Source organism: Hippocampus bargibanti, linkage group LG03, assembly GCF_051943395.1.
Source record: "Hippocampus bargibanti isolate YZ-2025 linkage group LG03, ASM5194339v1, whole genome shotgun sequence".
Classification (NCBI taxonomy): domain Eukaryota; kingdom Metazoa; phylum Chordata; class Actinopteri; order Syngnathiformes; family Syngnathidae; genus Hippocampus; species Hippocampus bargibanti.
Genome location: NC_142736.1, coordinates 5,235,060 through 5,254,520, shown reverse-complemented (window position 1 = coordinate 5,254,520; position 19,461 = coordinate 5,235,060). Strand labels below are relative to the sequence as shown.

The 19,461-nt window shown below is 41.8% G+C and overlaps 2 protein-coding genes across 2 annotated transcripts; both read right to left on the bottom strand.

Moving 5' to 3' along the window:
* Window positions 1–1,097: 1,097 nt before the first annotated feature.
* On the bottom strand, window positions 1,098–12,800 carry LOC148900144 (uncharacterized). Its single transcript, XM_088992982.1, has 4 exons — window positions 12,388–12,800; window positions 11,625–12,305; window positions 3,632–3,643; window positions 1,098–1,510 (listed from the first exon to the last, which is right to left on the bottom strand). The coding sequence occupies exons 1-4, from the start codon at window positions 12,500–12,502 to the stop codon at window positions 1,098–1,100; spliced, it is 1,221 nt and encodes a 406-aa protein (XP_088849108.1). The 5' UTR covers window positions 12,503–12,800.
* Window positions 12,801–16,919: 4,119 nt separating this feature from the next.
* Window positions 16,920–19,363, bottom strand: LOC148900143 (uncharacterized). Its single transcript, XM_088991633.1, has 2 exons — window positions 18,975–19,363; window positions 16,920–18,885 (listed from the first exon to the last, which is right to left on the bottom strand). The coding sequence occupies exons 1-2, from the start codon at window positions 19,087–19,089 to the stop codon at window positions 17,492–17,494; spliced, it is 1,509 nt and encodes a 502-aa protein (XP_088847759.1). The 5' UTR covers window positions 19,090–19,363; the 3' UTR covers window positions 16,920–17,491.
* Between the last annotated feature and the right edge of the window lie 98 nt (window positions 19,364–19,461).

The following is a 19,461-nucleotide window of genomic DNA, read 5'->3' as shown; positions in this document are numbered from 1 at the left end:
TTTTTTTGTCTTAAAGTGTTTATCGGTTTGAAATACAATGTAAGTAGTACTTATATGTATAAACACTTTAAGGCAAAAATTAGTGCATCAAAAAGATAGGCTGCCAAATGAAAAACAAAGTAATGTAGTTTATTCAATACATTGTAAGAATGAAAATTGTAAAGAGCAATACATTGGGGAGACTAAACAAATTCTCAAAAAAAAGACTGTCAACATCGCAGGGATCATACTAGTTGGCCTCAATCGGCAGTACATATCCACCTAAAAGCTAGCAACCACTCATTTGATGACAGTGAGGTTAAAATCTTAGCAAAAGAACATAGATGGTTTGAAAGGGGAATAAAAGAAGCAATTTTCATAAAAACGCTAAATCTTTCATTAAACCGAGATGGCGGGATGAGGTTCAATTTGGATCGTTCCTACAATATCCTGCTTAGGCAACATAGGTTAGGCAACATTAGTAATGCTGATGAGGTGATACCGAAGGGAGTGGGGCAATCAGGCCAGTCGTTAGTCAGGTATGTAGGGACAATCGGTGGGGCTGCAGGGAGTGGTCCTCTGCTCCCCCCAACCTGAGAGTAGGGACCTATCATAGCAGTGTCCGGCGCCGCCATGTCTGGACATTAGGGATATATATATATATATATATATATATATATATATATATAGGGCCGATACTACCAGTAAGACTTTAGTTCGATGAAGAAGCATCTTGGATAAGAAGCGAAACGTCCGACACCTTCAAAAAAGTACATATGACGGCTGAAGAAAGCTTTTCGACAGAGGATTGTGTCAGGAGGCCATCCGACGTAAAAGTTTGGCCAAAACAAACGTGCTAATCAAACCTCTGAAGATGGAGGACACTGATTCGCTGTGGCGACCCGTTGAAGGGAAAAGCCCAAAGGAAAAGAAGTCAAAAGTCAAAGTCAGCTTTATTGTCAAATATGCTAATATGCATGACATACAGCACAGATGAAATTACTGTCCTCCAGTGTGCGTTCTTCTGTGCACATTTAAGTCACCTTGGGTAACATAACATTTATCACAACTTCCACAGGCATAAAGCTTTTCCCCAAAGTGAGTCATTTTGTGTCTTGTTAACTCGTGATCTGTATCGAATGCTTTACCACAAAATGAACAGGCCCATTTCTTTTACCGGTGTGCCTTGCTAAATGTGATTTCTGAATGAATCTTTTCCCACAAACCGAGCAGGAAAAATGTTTTTCTCCAGTGTGCATTCTTCTGTGCATGTTCAACTGCCACTTCTGTGTGAATCGAGTTTCGCAAATTGAACAGGAAAAAGGTTTTTCTCCAGTGTGCGTTCTCATGTGAACACACAAATAGTTCTTTTGACTGAATCTTTTCCCACATACCGAGCAGGAAAAAGGTTTTTCTCCAGTGTGCGTTCTTCTGTGCACATTCAAATGCGACTTTCGACTGAATCGAGTTTCGCAAATTGGACAGGCAAAGGGTTTTTCTCCAGTGTGTGTTCTCGTGTGTTTGTTTAAGTCTCCCTTTGTCATAAAACATTTATCACAACTGAAACAGGCATAAGACTTTTCCCCGGAGTGAATCATTTTGTGGCTTGTTAACTCTGGAGCTGTATAAAAAATGCTTTACCGCAGACTGCACAGGCAAATTTGTTTTCTCCGGTGTGTCTTATGGCGTGCCGTGCTAAATATGATTTTTGAATGAATCTTTTCCCACAAACTGAGCAGGAAAAAGGTTTGTCTCCAGTGTGCGTTTGTGTGTGCCTTGCTAATACTGTATAATACTAACGACCATCACAAAGGTAAATAAAACAACTTTATTATACAGTAGTTTATTTCTTTAATTACAGTCCTTGTGGAATGTGACTCCTTTCAAACAGCAATTCTCTCCGACCTGCCACTCCATTCCATCAAGCCATCAACGACCATCACAAAGGTAAATAAAACGAGTTTATTATACAGCGCAGTGTATTTCTTTCATTACATTACAATAGCACATTTATTATACATAGAATAAGGTATATTGTTTGTAGTTTTAAGGCTTATTTAGTTGAAAATTATACTTTATGGAGACCTGGGAACGGATTATTCTCATTTTAATGGTTTCCTATGGGAAATTAATTTTTGGGATACAAACTTTTCACCTTACACACTCTGTCTGGGAACCAATTAAGTACGTAAGCCAAGGTCCCACTGTAGATAACTAATAGATAGCAAGCTAGCTAGTTAGACAGCTAGTAGATAGCAAATAGATAGCTAGCTAAGTAGCCAGCAACGGTGACCCCGTTCAACCAATGTAATTATAATATCTGAGGGTGCAAATTCCACCATGTCGTCCCTGATCCACTGCTGAAATGGATGCTTTGATCCTCTCCTCTTTCATCTAGAACTGCTTCATGTCATCACAAAGAGGGTACAGCAAGTCCAGAAGAATGAATGACTCTGTGTCTTTGTGTTGTCATATTATTTGTTATTTTTGTTTTTTGTTTTTCCCAAGATGGCGGCGCATTAACACGCAGCGGCTCCCATCTCCCTGGCGTTTTCATGTTTATTATGTTTGTTAAAGTCATTATAAGTGCCTTGCAAGCTGGGTCCGAGAGGACAGGAATTTCATCTGTGCTGTATGTCATGCATATTAGCATATTTGACAATAAAGCTGACTTTGACTTGACTTTGACTGAAGGACCAATTGTAGAATGTGTGTTGGTATGTTTTCCCTGAATCAAAGTGATTGATAAGCACACGCTGCATGTACTTTCCTTGTGAAATTATAACCAATAAAAAAGACATGAAACAGCTAGCTATCTACTTGCTGTCTATTAGCTATTTAACTAATGAGATGGTTATCTAGCTAGCTATCTATCTAGCTATATATTAGCTTGTTATCTAGCTATCTATCTATTAGCTAGTTATTAGCTAACTATATATTAACTAGCTATTAGCTAGCTATCTGGCTAGCTATCGATTTGCTGTCTATTAGTTATTTAACTAACTCGCTGACTATCTAGCTAGCTAGCTATTAGCTATCTATTAGCTAGCTAGCTATTTGCTGCCTCTTAGCTATTTAACGAACTAGCTGGCTATATAGCTAGCTATTGATTAGCTACCTATCTGTCTACCTATCTGTCTATCTATCTATCTATCTATCTATCTATCTATCTATCTATCTATCTATCTATCTATCTATCTATCTATCTATCTATCTATCTATCTATCTATCTATCTATCTATCTATCTATCTATCTATCTATCTATCTATCTATCTATCTATCTACAGTGAGACCTCAACTTACGAACGCCTTATAATACGAACTTTTCATCATACGAACGTCAAAATTATGAAAATTAAGCCTTATAATACGTACTATGTTCATAATACACACCCACCACGGCCGGTCCATCAAGCACACGACCTTCGGATCTGGCGAAAGTGATCTTCGGCAGAAGCACGATCGAACAGCGCGGCGCTACTTTCCATACCCCTTCTCATTGAATGCACACGTCGATCGCCTACTTGGAGCTTTTTGCTGATAATTTTACAATTATGGGACCGGAAAATAAACACCACAGGCTCGTGTTCAGCCTCAGTTCAAATGTGGTGCGTTATTATGAATAAATTGAAGAAACTACCAGCCGTACACGTCTACTCTGCTCTGTTTATTTGTCATCCAAGACTTGGGGTGCGTTCAAGTTCAAGAATAGCGCACGACTTCTTAAGACTCTAAGCTGTTTGGAAAGCATTTTCTAACTGAATGAGCGGTGACAAACACTTCCCAACCTTTTTGTGTTGCTACAATTCATGCATATTAGCATATTTGACAATAAAGCTGACTTTGACTTTTTGACTTTGAATTGAACGCACCCCTCTGTCAAGTTGCGATAGAAGTGATTGTGATTGGCTAAACGGTAGAGTCATGTGTCATGGTAAGCCAATCAGAGCTAGTGTTTTCACACACACCGGAACAGCGTGTCAATAGTCACGCTAAATTGTCACGTGCGGGTTGACAGCTCGGGCGTGGCCTACGTTCGCGACACCTCATTTCATTGTCGTTCTGCAATTTCATTTCATTTCAACTAGTCCAGGGGTCGGGAACTTTTTTGACTAAGAGAGCCATAAAAGTAAAATATTTAAAAATGTTTTTCAGCGAGAGCCACACGCACGTGCGGCCACTTTTCAACAAAATATCAGAATGTATTATTTAAAATAACTTTGTGATAGTACTCACCGTTAACCAGAATCAGAATCAGAATCATCTTTATTGCCAAGCATGTAGAACACGCTGCACTAGTATCGTTGTCAAAAAAACTGCTAAGTGGCACTATACAGTTCCATTTTGGCTACTGTTGAAAGAGTTCAAAGAGTTAATGGCTTGGGGGAAGAAGCTGTTTAAATGTCTGCTGGATTTGGTGCGCATGGATCGGTAGCGCCTGCCTGAGGGGAGTAGCTGGAAAAGGTGGTGGGCAGGGTGCGGAGGGTCCAGTAAGATTTTCCGCGCCCTAGTTTGGATTCTTGCAGTGTGCAAGTCCTCGAGAGTGGGTAGGGCGGTGCCAATGATTTTTTCCGCCGTCCTAACTGTCCGTTGAAGTCGGATTTTGTCCATTTTTGTGGCGGCCCCGAACCAAACGGTGATGGAAGAACACAGGATGGATTCGATGACAGCCGTGTAGAAATGTTGCAGCACCTCCTGTGGCAGGCCATGCTTCTTTAGCAGCCTCAGGAAGTACATTCTCTGTTGGGCCTTTTTCAGGATAGAGTTGGTGTTGACCTCCCACTTCATGTCCTGGGAGACTGTGATTCCCAGGAACTTGAAGGTCTCAACGGTTGACACCAGGCAGTTGGATAGTGTGAGGGGTAGCTGTGGTGATGGATGTTTCCTGAAGTCCACCATCATCTCAACTGTCTTGAGCGTGTTCAGCTCCAGGTTGTGACGGCTGCACCAGAGCTCCAGCTGCTCCACTTGTTGTCGGTACGCAGACTCGTCGCCGTCTTTGATGAGACCGATGACCGTGGTGTCGTCTGCGAACTTTATGAATTTGACAGCTGGGTGCGTTGAGGTGCAGTCGTTCGTGTAGAGAGAGAAGAGCAATGGAGAGAGGACGCATCCCTGCGGGGCTCCAGTGCTCGTGGTTCGTGTCGTGGATGATATATTTCCCAGTCTGACCTGTTGTGTCCGTCCTGTCAGGAAGCTGAGGGTCCACTGGCAGATCGTGGCGAACACACCAAGCTGGAGAAGTTTGGGGATGAGGAGTTCTGGGATGATGGTATTGAACGCAGAGCTGTAGTCCACAAACAGGATCCTTGCGTAGGTTCCTGTGTTGTCAAGGTGGTCGAGGATGTGGTGCAGTCCGATGTTGACTGCAACCTCCACAGACCTGTTTGCCCGGTAGGCAAACTGAAGAGGATCTAGCAGAGGTCCGGTGATGTTCTTTAGGTGGTTCAGCACGAGGCGTTCAAAGGACTTCATGACCACAGACGTCAGAGCGACAGGTCTATAGTCGTTCAATCCCGAGGGTGCTGGTTTCTTTGGAACTGGGACGATAGTAGACTGTTTGAAGCAGGATGGGACTTCACACTGCTCCAGGGATCTGTTGAAGATTTGTGTGAAGACCGGAGCCAGCTGGTCAGCGCAGACTCTCAGGCAGGAGGGGGACACTCTGTCAGGTCCTGCAGCTTTCTTGATCTTTTGCTGCTTGAAGAGCCGTCTAACGTCCAGTTCGTGGATCTGTAGGGCAGAGGGCGGAGATACGGTAGTTTCTGGTAACATGGATGGTTTTCCGTTCCTCGTGTTTGGTAAAAATCCAGGAAAACGATCGGAATGAAATTCAATTTGCCGGTCCAGAGGCGAAGTTACTGATAGCTAGCCTGCACACGGCTCATAAGCTTCCACACTTGCTATCTGCAATCTACTTCTCGCAGAAGTATGTCGATGCTAACGTTAACATCGGGCTTGTTAAAATGTCACTGACATTCGACTGTTTCATTGATGGTATTGTTGCAATGCAAATTAGAATCAGAACATTTTCTCTCCTCTCATGCTCCGATGCATTCAGGCTGAAGTGCACAAGTTGGGCTCATTTAAAGGGCCGTTTACCTGTTTCAACATGACGGCCACTATCATCCAATCAACATGGCGCTTTCGGCCATTCTAGGTCAGTGTCATCCAATCAAAATTGCGTTTTCCGCCAACTGCAGCCCCAACGGGAAATGAACGACGAAAAAAACGACAATATGTATTATAATATGTAATATTTATCGGCGAGCCATATGCAATCAACAAAAGAGCCATATATGGCTTGCGAGCCATAGGTTCCCGACCCCTGAACTAGTCACTTGTCACCTCACCAGTGACATGATTACGACCAAAGTCCATCGCTACGTCTTGTGCTCCAAATGTTTGCTTGTGCTCCAAGAGTTTGCTTTGCACGAGGTGATTGTTAGACGCGAGTGTGCCATTTTATTCGCCCCGCCCGCCTTCTTTTGTCGCGTTTTATTCCGCGTCCGTGGAATCATCGAACTCGCGCCTTTTGTTGTCATAAAATCTCTGCCAGCACCTACGGGACTCGAAGTAAATGCAGATGACATCGAGGAGCTTGTTGCTGACCATAATGAGGTCATCAACACAGATAATTTGATTTGCCTTAAAGAGGACAAGCATAAGCAGGCCATTAAACAGTTGATGTGCGGGCTTTTATTGAACAGTTCCATTCAGAAAAGGCTATAAGAATCATCAACACGATGAATGATAATGTGATGCCTCAGTTTCGTAAGACCTTACAAGTCAGAAAGCAACAGGTGTCAATTAAAAGCCATCAATGACCATCACAAATGTAAATAAAGTGACTTTATGATACAATGCAGTGTATTTCTTTCATTACAATACAATAGCACATTTATTATACATAGAATAAGGTAGGTTGTGTGTAGTTTTAAGGCTTATTTAGTTGAAAAGTATATTTTACGGAAACCCGGGTACGGATTATTCCCATTTTAATGGTTTCCTATGGGAATTTTTTATTGAGATACACACTTTTCGCCTTACACACTCTGTCTGGGAACCAATTAAGTTCGTAAGTTGAGGTCTCACTGTATTAGCTATCTATCTACCTATATATTAGCTATCTATCCATCTATCCATCTACCTATCCATTCATCCATCCATCCATCCATCTATCTATCAACTAGCTATTAGCTAGTTATCTATCTAATTGAGTTCTTCCGCGTTGAGTGAACGCTGGAGGGTGTGGCTGCCGCTGCTCACCCGCAGAAAAACGTATACAGTGACTGTTAAGTGACCTTGAGAGTTTTGAAAGGCGCATAGAAATGAAATGTATGATGATAATGATGAAACAGGGGGGAAAGTGTGGGAATTTCACCTGTAGTTCATTCCTGCGTAGGAGAAAATATGCATCTTGGTTGCAAAACGTGTGACGAGACTATGGAAGGACTCGATTGTGGATGTCCGGTGTTGGCCAGGGAGCTTGGCAATGTCCTTGCAGAGTCTTACTGTTGGTTTCGAACTCGATGGCTACCAGAGAATCTGTTTTTGATATAAACAGGAAAAAGTATGGTGGAAATTGAGCCACATCATGACAGAATCCCAATTTTATTGGTAGTTTTCACCTTGCATTACAAACAGTTAATCAAAGTGAATCGAATGAGTACTTTACGAGGCAAATCCTAATTAAATAACTTTTGTCAAACCTTCATTATCACTACACACAGTAAACTTATAACAATTACTTAGCAGGTGCCTGAATCCTTTTGTCACATCCTCTTAGTGCCCGTTTTGGCTGTGCTTGGTCGGAAAAATCTTTTGACTGAAACAAAAATAAATGTATGTATTAATATCATGCAAGCTGAGACAAAAAAAAAACTAGAATGGACTTATTAATCAATATCAATATGACCCAGCATATTAAGTGAATATTATTAGCATATTTGAACAATATTTTTTAGCTTGTAAGAGCGAAATATGACACATGAAGCATATGTGAAGCTCCGTGAATTAGCAATGTAGCATCAACTTCGTTGATATGTGGCATATCAGGGCATGAATGACACATAATAAGCGAGATGTCAAAATCAATGCAGATTGTTTCATGGTTGTGCATGCAAAAAGTCCTTTCAACTTTCAAGATGAAAAGCAGTGACGTGCAGTCAGGGGAGGCAGGTGAGGCCATGCCTCACCTGTCATCATGGAAATAGTAAATGAAAAAATAAATTAAACAGTTATATTTATTTAGTGATTTGTACTTTAAAGTTCTTTTCCATTTAACTTCACCATTTTCGGATTTATTTTACAAAATCGCTGAATTTTCACATTTACCGTTCAAATACTAAGTAGAGACGAGCGGTGGGGCAGCAGCCGGCTGAGCCTCACCATGGATTGGACAATGACTATGCTAATTGTGCTGGCTTGCTCTGCAGTGAGACCGCATTGCTGTCCCTCTGCATATCGCTATTAAAGTGTTCAAACACTTTTAGTATATGAACTAAATGTCTACAGTTATCTGATGTATATAATGTAGAGTCACTTTACATTATAAACACTGTACTACAGTGTATATTTTATTTTTTATCAAAACTGTGCGTAGGTGAGGCACACAGTTCTCCTGCCTCATGACAGGGGGCGCTGGTGATTACAGAGATTCTTCTTGCGCCTCCTTGGCTGCAGAATAATAGAATTAGTGGGAGCAAGCTACAGTAAACAGTTACCAAGTTAAGTGCAACCATCCAGTCCCAGTCATTTTTTCGTGTTGCTTGGCCTTATTTTCAGAATGGAGGATTACATATCTAATGAAAGAAATAGAGAGACTTTTAAAACTGAAGAAAGATAAGGAAGGCTTCTACAAAGAAGGTATAGATGCCTTTCTTCGGAAGGAGTGGTGCATGGACTTCATTTATTAGTAGAGGTAACACGATAATAACGTTTTTTTAATTCTTTTTTCTATGCTACAGTTTATATAAAGAATGCTGACATGACATTTTAAACAAAACACATTAACTATTGCCAATCAAATGGCGAATAAGCTACTCTGTAGAGTTCATATGTTTGTAAATCTGACTGTGATGACGTCAGTGCCTCACCAGCCATGAACCTCACCGCACGTCAATGATGAAAAGTGACGAACTTACGTATGAATGGCCTTCTATAAAATGGAGTTCATCAGAAGAAAATTGCAGTGAATCGCAATTCACATCAAATTGAGAATTTAATTACTTTTGTGTACCCTTTCGGCCACACCAAAGAGCTTGATCCCCGTTCTGAAGAATGGCATCAACTTTGGCTTGGAAGAGCTCCATTTTACTGATTTACGTTCAACAAAATCATTTACGAGCTGGATGATCAGCCTCCAGAGGAGCAGAAACAACACGAGAGGATGACAGCGGTTATCCAAGTGGCTAATCGCTAACTCCGTTTCGCTCCTTGTTAGCCTCCGGCTGGTGCTCGACTGCTCTGATCCCTTGAAAATAGCTGGTTTGTCCACTGGGAATTTGTGTCAACTTACACTTTCTTTATACATGTTACCGCAATTGGCTGCCACACGATTCAACATCGCGTTATTTATGTAGTTTTCCTTCTAATTTCACAATCACGATGTTTTCAGGCGAAAAAAGTACCCAAAATTCACTGTTTGTCGCTTTCTCGGTCAGGGGCGTTCCCAATGTGATGTCACTTCTGGCATCGACACAAACTCGAAAACAAGACTTCATGAATAGTCAGCACGAATTTTAAAAAGTAAAATATAGCTATATGCGGTGGAATCTTTGTAAAATATGGTCACTTGAAGTCACTAACCCTAACCCGGTTGTCCTTGAAGGCTTCATCTGGGGGACTTGACCTGCCATGTACGAGCTCCATCATGAAACGAAAGAATCTATTGAGCCAAGGCAGCTTTATTCGTCTTGCACATTTTCAGACAGGAGGCAACTCAACGTGCTTCACACAACCAAAATCACAACACTTGAAAGCATTTTCACACAAACCAATTTCAGATCTATCAAACCAAATTTAGAAAGTAACCTCCCCCGCTAAAGAGATGAAAAGAATGTACAGCAAAGGGATTCGGAAAGAATACCTTGGGAATCATTCACATGCAAAGTCTTTCAACAACAAGGCGAAAAGTCATAAAGTAAAAAAAACTTTTTAATTCATTTCGGAATTCCCCACTTAGTTGTGTCGTATTTTTTTTCTTTCTAAAAGGCATTTATCATTTAAGTTCCACTTTCCCCCAAAAAATGAAGCAGGCACGTTTTTTTCTTCAAATTGTGCCTTCTTACTGTATGTCCTTGGAAGAAGAGTCCTCTCTAGCAAATGCTGGAGCACAAGCGGAAAACGGTGAAGGCTTATCTCCAGAGCGTTCTCTTATATGCCTTGTCAAATTTTCCTTTCAAGCGAAGCTTTGACCACAAACAGAACAAGAGAAAGGTTACGCGTAATCGTTGTATTAAGTTCATCCCGTCTACTTGGTATCTAATTTAAAAAAAAGATGATTTACTTACATACAGTGTATTGTAGGTGTTACACTGTCTGTAAGTAAAGAATTGGTTTTAAATAAAAAAAAAAGAGAAAGGTTTTTCTCCAGTGTGTGTTCCCGTGTGTACGTTTAAGTCACCTTGTGAACAAAAACACTCATCACAACTTAAACAGGCGTAAGGCTTTTCCCCGGAGTGAGTCATTTTGTGGCTTGTTAACTCTTGATCTGTATAGAATGCTTTACCGCATACTGAACAGGTTTTTTTTCTTTCTCTGGTGTGTCTTATGGCGTGCTTTGCTAAATTTGATTTGTCAAGGAATTTTCTCCCACAAACTGAGCAGGCAAAAGGTTTTTCTCCAGTGTGCGTTCTAATGTGCTTATCCAAATACGACTTTTGACTGAATCGAGTTTCACAAATTGAACAGGCAAATGGTTTTTCTCCAGTGTGCGTTCTCGTGTGTTTGTTTAAGTCTCCTTTTGTAAAAAAACATTTATCACAACTTGAACAGGCAAAAGGCTTTTCCCCGGAGTGAATAATTTTGTGGCTTGTTAACTCTGGAGCTGTATAGAATGCTTTACCGCAGACTGAACAGGCAAATTTTTTTTCTCCGGTGTGTCTTATGGCGTGCCTTGCTAAATTTGATTTGTCAAGGAATTTACTCCCACAAACTAAGCAGGAAAAAGGTTTTTCCCCAGTGTGCGTTCTTCTGTGCACATCCAAATTCGACTTTTGACTGAATCGAGTTTCGCAAATTGAACAGGCAAAGGGTTTTTCCCCAGTGTGCCTTCTCAAGTGTACGTTTAAGTTATCTTGTGAACGAAAACATTTATCACAACTTGAACAGGCATAAGGTTTTTCCCCGGAGTGAATAATGTTGTGCCTTGTTAACTCTTGATCTGTATAGAATGCTTTACCGCATACTGAACAGGCACATTTTTTTTCTCCTGTGTGTCTTATGGCGTGCTTCGCTAAATTTGATTTGTCAAGGAATTTTCTCCCACAAACTGAGCAGGCAAAAGGTTTTTCTCCAGTGTGCATTCTTCTGTGCACATCCAAATACAACTTTTGAGTGAATAGAGTTCCGCAAATTGAACATGCAAAAGATTTTTCAACAGTGTGCGTTCTGCTGTGCGCATTCAAATGCGACTTTTGACTGAATCTTTTCCCACAAACTAAGCAGGAAAAAGGTTTTTCCCCAGTGTGCGTTCTTCTGTGCACATCCAAATTCGACTTTCGATTGAATCGAATTTCGCAAATTGAACAGGCAAAGGGTTTTTCCCCAGTGTGAGTTTGTGTGTGCCTTGCTAATACTTTCTTAACATAAAACCGTTTCCCGCAAACTGAGCATGGAAAGGGTCTCTCCCCAGTATGTGTTTTGGTGTGGTTTGTTAAATTTATCTTCTGAATAAACGTTTTGCCACGAACTGAGCAGGAAAAGGGTTTCTGCCCAGTGTGTGTCCTGGTGTGCCTCTCCAAAGTAGACTGACTTGAAAAGGTTTTGTCACATTGGAAACATTTCAGACGTCCGATGGCCGCGCGACATGATGGATCATGCTTGGACTGTTGCTCATCCTCCGTGTCAGAAGAATGCGAGGTGACATCGTCGTCGTCGTGTTCGGAAAGTGGAGCCAAGAGGCCTTCCAAGTGGGATCCTCCTCCTTGTTGTTCTCCATCAGCTTCTTCTTTCTTCACACTGACTCCAGTCAACGGAAACTTGCTGATTTCCTCCTCCCGCTCTTCTTCTTTCACACGAGGACGCTTCCCTGCTTCCTCCTCTTTACTTTGGGCAGGTTCTAGATCCTGATGCTCGAACCCCGAATCTTCTTCTTTGAGGTCTGCAGGGACACATTTTTTGTTCCATAACACACAAGAAAGTTGAAATAAGATGAAGCATTCGTGAGTTGCAAGTGAACCAACCCGCTCTTGGGAAGACGACTCGAGGTTCCAACTTGCAAAGGTGACGTTGGAGCTCCACGTCGTCCGAGGTTGGACAAAGTTCCTCCTTGTACTCTGTCGTCTTTCTTTCACACATTTCCAGCGACACCCAAAAAAATACACTCACGAGGTCTGTTCAGACTGACGTGTCCCAACCAAACGTGCCTCTTTGCTCGCAAGCGAACTTCGCCACACGAGCTTCGACGTTCACCAAGACGAGTTTCTCGGCGTACGAAGCTCACCAAATCGAGTTTCCCGGCGTATGAAGCTCAAATTGGGTCAGTTGGAGTCCAATAATGTCGCCGTGATGGCCGGTGAACATGAGAAGAACGTTTCACGAAACGCCTGTCGGCGATAACATCTGTGGATCGATTTCCGTACCACACGTGTCGTGCGCATGCGCAACAGGTCGGCCATCTTTGGTCGCTACGGTGGCTCCATTAATTCAAAACACGTCCGCGGCGCCTAATTAATAAATTCTAACTATATGATCTATAAGTTAGGTCATATAGGTATATGACTTATAATATAGGTCATATAGGTCCGATATGACCTATATTCCACCGCGATTGTTTCTATCCAGTGAATCGAGCGCACTATCCTCGCAGTCGTATAACAATGAATATTTGTGAATACGTAACTGTTTTTCGTGTTTTTTTCCAAGCTATGCAGCTTATGATGACGTATTACACGTTTCCCTCCACGCTGGTTGAAATTTCCGAATGCGACGAGTAACGGGGGGAAGTTTACGCTCATTTGCTAACACTACAGTATATAAAGGCGAGTAAGTTGTATTTTCATAACTCATAGAAGTGGTAGGATATATTTTTTTCTCTGCCAAGTTTCAAGCAAAAAGAGGCAAAAGCATAGAGATTTCTAGAGATGGCAATTTTCTTTCCTAGAATTCAGTGACAGCCATTTTTGATTTCTGACGAAAATCTGCCTGCATTCTGTTAAGAAAGTTACATTGTATCCTCATTTTTTGTAATGCTGTAATACTGAGCTGATCTGTCAACCCAGCCACGACGCGGCATCACGTGACTTGACAGCGATAAAAGCCAGTTTATTTACCACGGGGAAATGTCACGTGACTTGTGACGTCACGGTTGTAAACAACTAGCATTTCCTATATGTTTTTGACTTCTCGTACGACGATAAGCGCAGCGGCTGCCCTCTGTGCTCTGGCAAATAAATATCCTACTTGTATGATCTAAACAAGAGGACCATCTCGACTCTTTATTCTCCCAAATGCATCGCGAAAGCGCTGAAGATCTCAACACATTCATTGTTGATATTTGCTAATTTACATTTTGAATTCTTTCGAGTGTTATCTGTTCTTGTTCTTGTTTAGCGTTTTAAAAGCTTTCCCATGGTGCCTTACTCGTTAAGATATGCCAAAAATTAATTAAATTATGATAGTTTAAACTGTCATAAAAAAACTCGGTTACATATTTTCATTGTTTCAACTGTCTAATTACAGGCAGAAAATCGCCTATTTCGAACATTAAAAAATCCATTGTTTCCTTATTATTTGTCATAGAACAATAATCTATACACCATCTGAAAGCCACTTCAATGCACTTTAAGATGGTATTTGAAAATTGTGTGATGAATTATTATTGAACATTTTTGTCACATCCCTACTGTATACTGTCGTTGTCGAGACGTGTTGATGGGCGATGAGTAATTCCTTCCCATTCCGACGACGACTGTGTCTTTTGTTATCGAGTTCACGCCATTTTCTTTATAACGTAATGTGTAATTAATCTATGTGGCCGCTCGTCGGTGAAAATACCCTTTCATTCAATTCCCTCACGTTTGTACTGACTCAACTTTCGATGAAACATCAATACAGTGAGACCTCAATTTACGAACTTAATTGGTGCCCAGACAGAGTGTGTAAGGCGAAAAGTGTGTATCTCCAAAAAAAAATTCCCATAGGAAACCATTAAAATGGGAATAATCCGTTCCCGGGTTTCCATATAATATACTTTTCAACTAAATAAGCCTTAAAACTATACAACCTACCTTATTCTATGTATAATAAATGTGCTATTGTATTGTAATGAAAGACATACACTGCATTGTATCATAAAGTCACTTTATTTACATTTGTGATGGTCATTGATGGCTCTTAATTGACACCTGTTGCTTTCTGACGTGTAAGGTCTTACGAAACTGAGGCATCACATTATCATTCATCATGTTGATGATTCTTATAGCCTTTTCTGAATGGAACTGTTCAATAAAAGCCCGCACATCAACTGTTTAATGGCCTGCTTATGCTTTTCCTCTTTAAGGCAAATCAAATTCTCTGTGTTGATGACCTCATTATGGTCAGCAACAAGCTCCTCGATGTCATCTGCATTTACTTCGAGTCCCGTAGGTGCTGGCAGAGATTTTATGACAACAAAAGGCGCGAGTGCGATGATTCCACAGACGCGGATTTAAAACGCGACAAAAGAAGGCGGGCGGGGCGAATAAAATGGCACACTCGCGTCTAACAATCACCTCGTGCAAAGCAAACTCTTGGAGGACAAGCAAACATTTGGAGCACAAGACGTAGCTATGCACTTTCGTCGTAATCATGTCACTGGTGAGGTGACAGTGACTAGTTGATATGAAATGAAATTGCAGAACTACAATGAAATCAAGTGTCGCGAACGTAGGCCACGCCCGAGCTGTCAACTCGCACGTGACAATTTAGCGTGACTATTGACACGCTGTTCCGGTGTGTGTGAAAACACTAGCTCTGATTGGCTTACCATGACACATGACTCTACCGATGAGAAGGTTTCTCCAGCAGTCATCTGTACAAATGTGAAGGTTTCGGACGTTTCGCCTCCTACCCAAGAGTCTTCGTCAGCGAACTAAAGTCTGACTGGTCGTATCGGCCCTATTTATATATCCCTGATGTCCAGCCATGGCGGCGCGGGACACAGCTATGATAGGTCCCTACTCTCAGGTTGGGGGGAGCAGAGGACCACTCCCTGTGGCCCCACTGATCATTCCTACATTCCTGACTAACGACTGGCCCATTTCCCCCACTCCCACCGGTATCACCTCATCAGCATTACGAATGTTGCCTAACCTGTTTGCCTAAGCAGGCTTTTGTATGAACGATCCAAATTGAACCTCACCCCACCAGACCGGTTTAATGAAGGATTTTGTTGTTTTATAAGAATCGCTTTTTTTACCCCCCTTTCAAACCATCTATGTTCTTTCGCTAAGATTTTAACCTCATTGTCGTCAAATGAGTGGTTGCTAGCTTTTAGGTGCAAATGTACTGCCGATTGAGGCCCACTTGTATTATCCCTGCGATGTTGATAAAGTCTTTTTTTGAGAATTTGTTGAGTCTCCCCAATGTACTGCTCTTTACAATTTTCATTCTTACAATGTATGGAATAAACTACATTACTTTGTTTTTCATTTGGTAGCCTATCTTTTGGATGCACTAATTTTTGCCTTCACATGTTTATCGGTTTGAAATAAGTAGGAATTTTGTGTTGCCAAAGGACTCTGTAGTTTTTCAGAAACTCCTGCAATGTAAGGTACTGCTGCTACTCTCCTTTTTGTATCTTGAGAATTATTGGTTTCATTCCCTATTCTTTCTTTCTGACATTTGTTGAATGACCACTGAGGGTACCCACAGTTAGTGAGTGCTCGCCTGATATGTTTTGACTCATTTTCTCTACCTTCAATGCTAGTTGGTATTAGTTTAGCCCTATGCTGCATGAAAGAACCAAACTTAAAGCGGATCACATCTGCAAATTATTGGAAATCTGCCTTAATACTACGTATTTTCAATTTCGGGAGAAATTTTATAAACAAATTCATGGTTGTGCTATGGGCTCACCAGTTTCACCCATAGTGGCTAATCTGTACATGGAAGAGATGGAGAAACAGGCCCTCACATCCTTCCCGGGGACAAAACCTGACTCTACCGTTTAGCCAATCACAATCACTTCTATCGCAACTTGACAGAGGGGTGCGTTCAAGTGTAGCAACACAAAAACGTTGGGAACTGTTTGTCACCGCTCATTCAGTTAGACAATGCTTTCCAAACAGCCTAGAGTCTTAAGAAGTCGTGCGCTTTTCTCGAACCTGAACGCACCCCAAGTCTTGGATGACAAATAAACAGAGCAGAGTAGACGTGTACGGCTGGTAGTTTCTTCAATTTATTCATAGTAACGCACCACATTTGAACTGAGGCTGAACACGAGCCTGTGGTGTTTATTTTCCGGTCCCATAGTAGTAAAATTATCAGCAAAAAGCTCCAAGTAGGCGATCGACGTGTGCATTCAATGAGAAGGGGTATGGAAAGTAGCGCCGCGCTGTTTGGTCGTGATTCTGCCGAAGATCACTTTCGCCAGATCCGAAGGTCGTGTGCTTGATGGACCGGCCGTGGTGGGTGTGCATTATGAAAATAGTACGTATTATAAGGCTTAATTTTCATAAATTTGACGTTCGTATGATGAAAAGTTCGTATTATAAGGCGTTTGTAAGTTGAGGTCTCACTGTATTCAACTTTAGACTTACATTCTGGAAGATAAAGCATTTTCAAGGACTTTGAAGCTGTTTGTGATGTAATGTAGGGAAAGAGATGCCCGTTTTATGGTAAGCTCAGAGCATTGACATCAAATGGTGAGTCTAGTTTTTGCTTTTTCGAATGCCGCTGTGCTGATGACCATTTTGTGATTGGGAGCCTTTTACTGAGCATCTTCATCTTTATTAAACGCATCGAGTTGCTTGTTCTGTAGCCACAAGGGGACACAAGCCAGTGTCTTCTTGTTCCGGTCCCAAGCCCGGGTAAATATAGAGGGTTGTGTCAGAAGGCCATCCGACGTAAAAGTTTGGCCAAAACAAACGTGCTAATCAAACCTCTGAAGATGGAGGACACTGATTCGCTGTGGCGAACCGTTGAAGGGAAAAGCCCAAAGGAAAAGAAGTCAAAAGTCAAAGTCAGCTTTATTGTCAAATATGCTAATATGCATGACATACAGCACAGATGAAATTACTGTCCTCCAGTGTGCGTTCTTCTGTGCACGTTTAAGTCACCTTGGGTAACATAACATTTATCACAACTTCAACAGGCATAAAGCTTTTCCCCGAAGTGAGTCATTTTGTGTCTTGTTAACTCGTGATTTAAATAGAATGCTTTACCGCATACTGAACAGGCCCATTTCTTTTCTCCGGTGTGTCTTATGGCGTGCCTTGCTAAATGTGATTTCTGAATGAATCTTTTCCCACAAACCGAGCAGGAAAAAGGATTTTCTCCAGTGTGCATTCTTCTGTGCATGTTCAACTGCCACTTCTGTGTGAATCGAGTTTCGCAAATTGAACAGAAAAAAGGTTTTTCTCCAGTGTGCGTTCTCGTGTGAACACACAAATTCTTCTTTTGATTGAATCTTTTCCCACAAACCGAGCAGGAAAAAGGTTTTTCCCCAGTGTGTGTTCTCATGTGTATGTTTAAGTCACCTTGTGAACGAAAACCTTTGTCACAACTTGAACAGGCATAAGGCTTTTCCCCAGAGTGAATAATTTTGTGGTTTGTTAACTCTGAATCTGTATAAAATGCTTTACCGCAGACTGAACAGGCAATTTTTTTTTCACAGGTGTGTCTCGTGGCGTGCTTTGCTAAAAGTGATTTCTGAATGAATCTTTTCCCACAAACTGAGCAGGCAAAAGGTTTTTCTCCAGTGTGCGTTCTTCTGTGCACATTCAAATGCGACTTTCGACTGAATCGAGTTTCGCAAATTGGACAAGCAAAGGGTTTTTCTCCAGTGTGCGTTCTCATGTGTTTGTTTAAGTCTCCTTTTGTCATAAAACATTTATCACAACTTGAACAGGCATAAGGCTTTTCCCCGGAGTGAATCATTTTGTGGCTTGTTAACTCTGGAGCTGTATAAAATGCTTTACCGCAGACTGCACAGGCAAATTTTTTTTCTCCGCTGTGTCTTATGGCGTGCCTTGCTAAATATGATTTTTGAATGAATCTTTTCCCACAAACTGAGCAGGAAAAAGGTTTTTCCCCAGTGTGCGTTCTTCTGTGCACATCCAAATTCGACTTTCGATTGAATCGAGTTTCGCAAATTGAACAGGCAAAAGGTTTCTGCCCCGTGTGTGCCCTGGTGTGCCTCTTCAAATTGGACTTACTGACAAAGGTTTTGTCACATTGGCAGCATCTCAGACGTCCGATGCCCGCACGACATGTTGGATCATCTCTGGACTGTTGCTCATCCTCAGTATCAGAAGAATGTGAGGTGACGTCGTCGTCGACTTCGGAAAGTGGAGCCAAAAGGCCATCTGAGTGGGATCCTCCTTCTTCTTTCTTCACACTGACTCCAGTCAACGGAAACTTGCTGATTTCCTCCTCCGGCTCTTCTTCTTTCACATGAGGACGCTGCCCTGCTTCCTCCTCTTCACTTTGGGCATGTTCTAGATCCTGATGCTTGAACCCCGAATCTTCTTCTTTGAGGTCTACAGGGAAACATTTTTGTTCCATAACACACAAGAAAGTTGAAATAAGATGCAGCATTTCTGAGTTGGAGAGGAACAAATGAACTGACCCGCTCTTACTAAGACGACTCGAGGTTCCAACTTGCAAAGGTGACGTTGGAGCTCCACGTCATCCGAGGTTGAACAAAGTTCCTCCTTGTACTCTGCCGTCTTTCTTTCACACATTTCCAGCGACACCCAAATAAAAATTACACTCACGATATCTGTTCAGACTGACGTGTCCCAACCAAACGTGCCTCTTTGCTTGCAAGCGAACTTCGCCACAGGAGCTCCGGCGTTCACCAAGGCGAGTTTCTCGGCGTACGAAGCTCAAATTAGGTCAGTTGAAGTCCAATAATGTCGCCGTGATAGCCGGTGAACATGAGAAGTAGAACGTCTTCATGAAACGCCTGTCGGTGACAACATCTGCGGATCGATTTCCGTACCACACGGCGTATAGTGCGCATGCGCAACAGGTCGGCCATCATTTGTCGCTACGGCAGCTCCATTAAGTCAAAACACGTTCGCGGCGCCTATTAATAGACTGTATATAGTTAT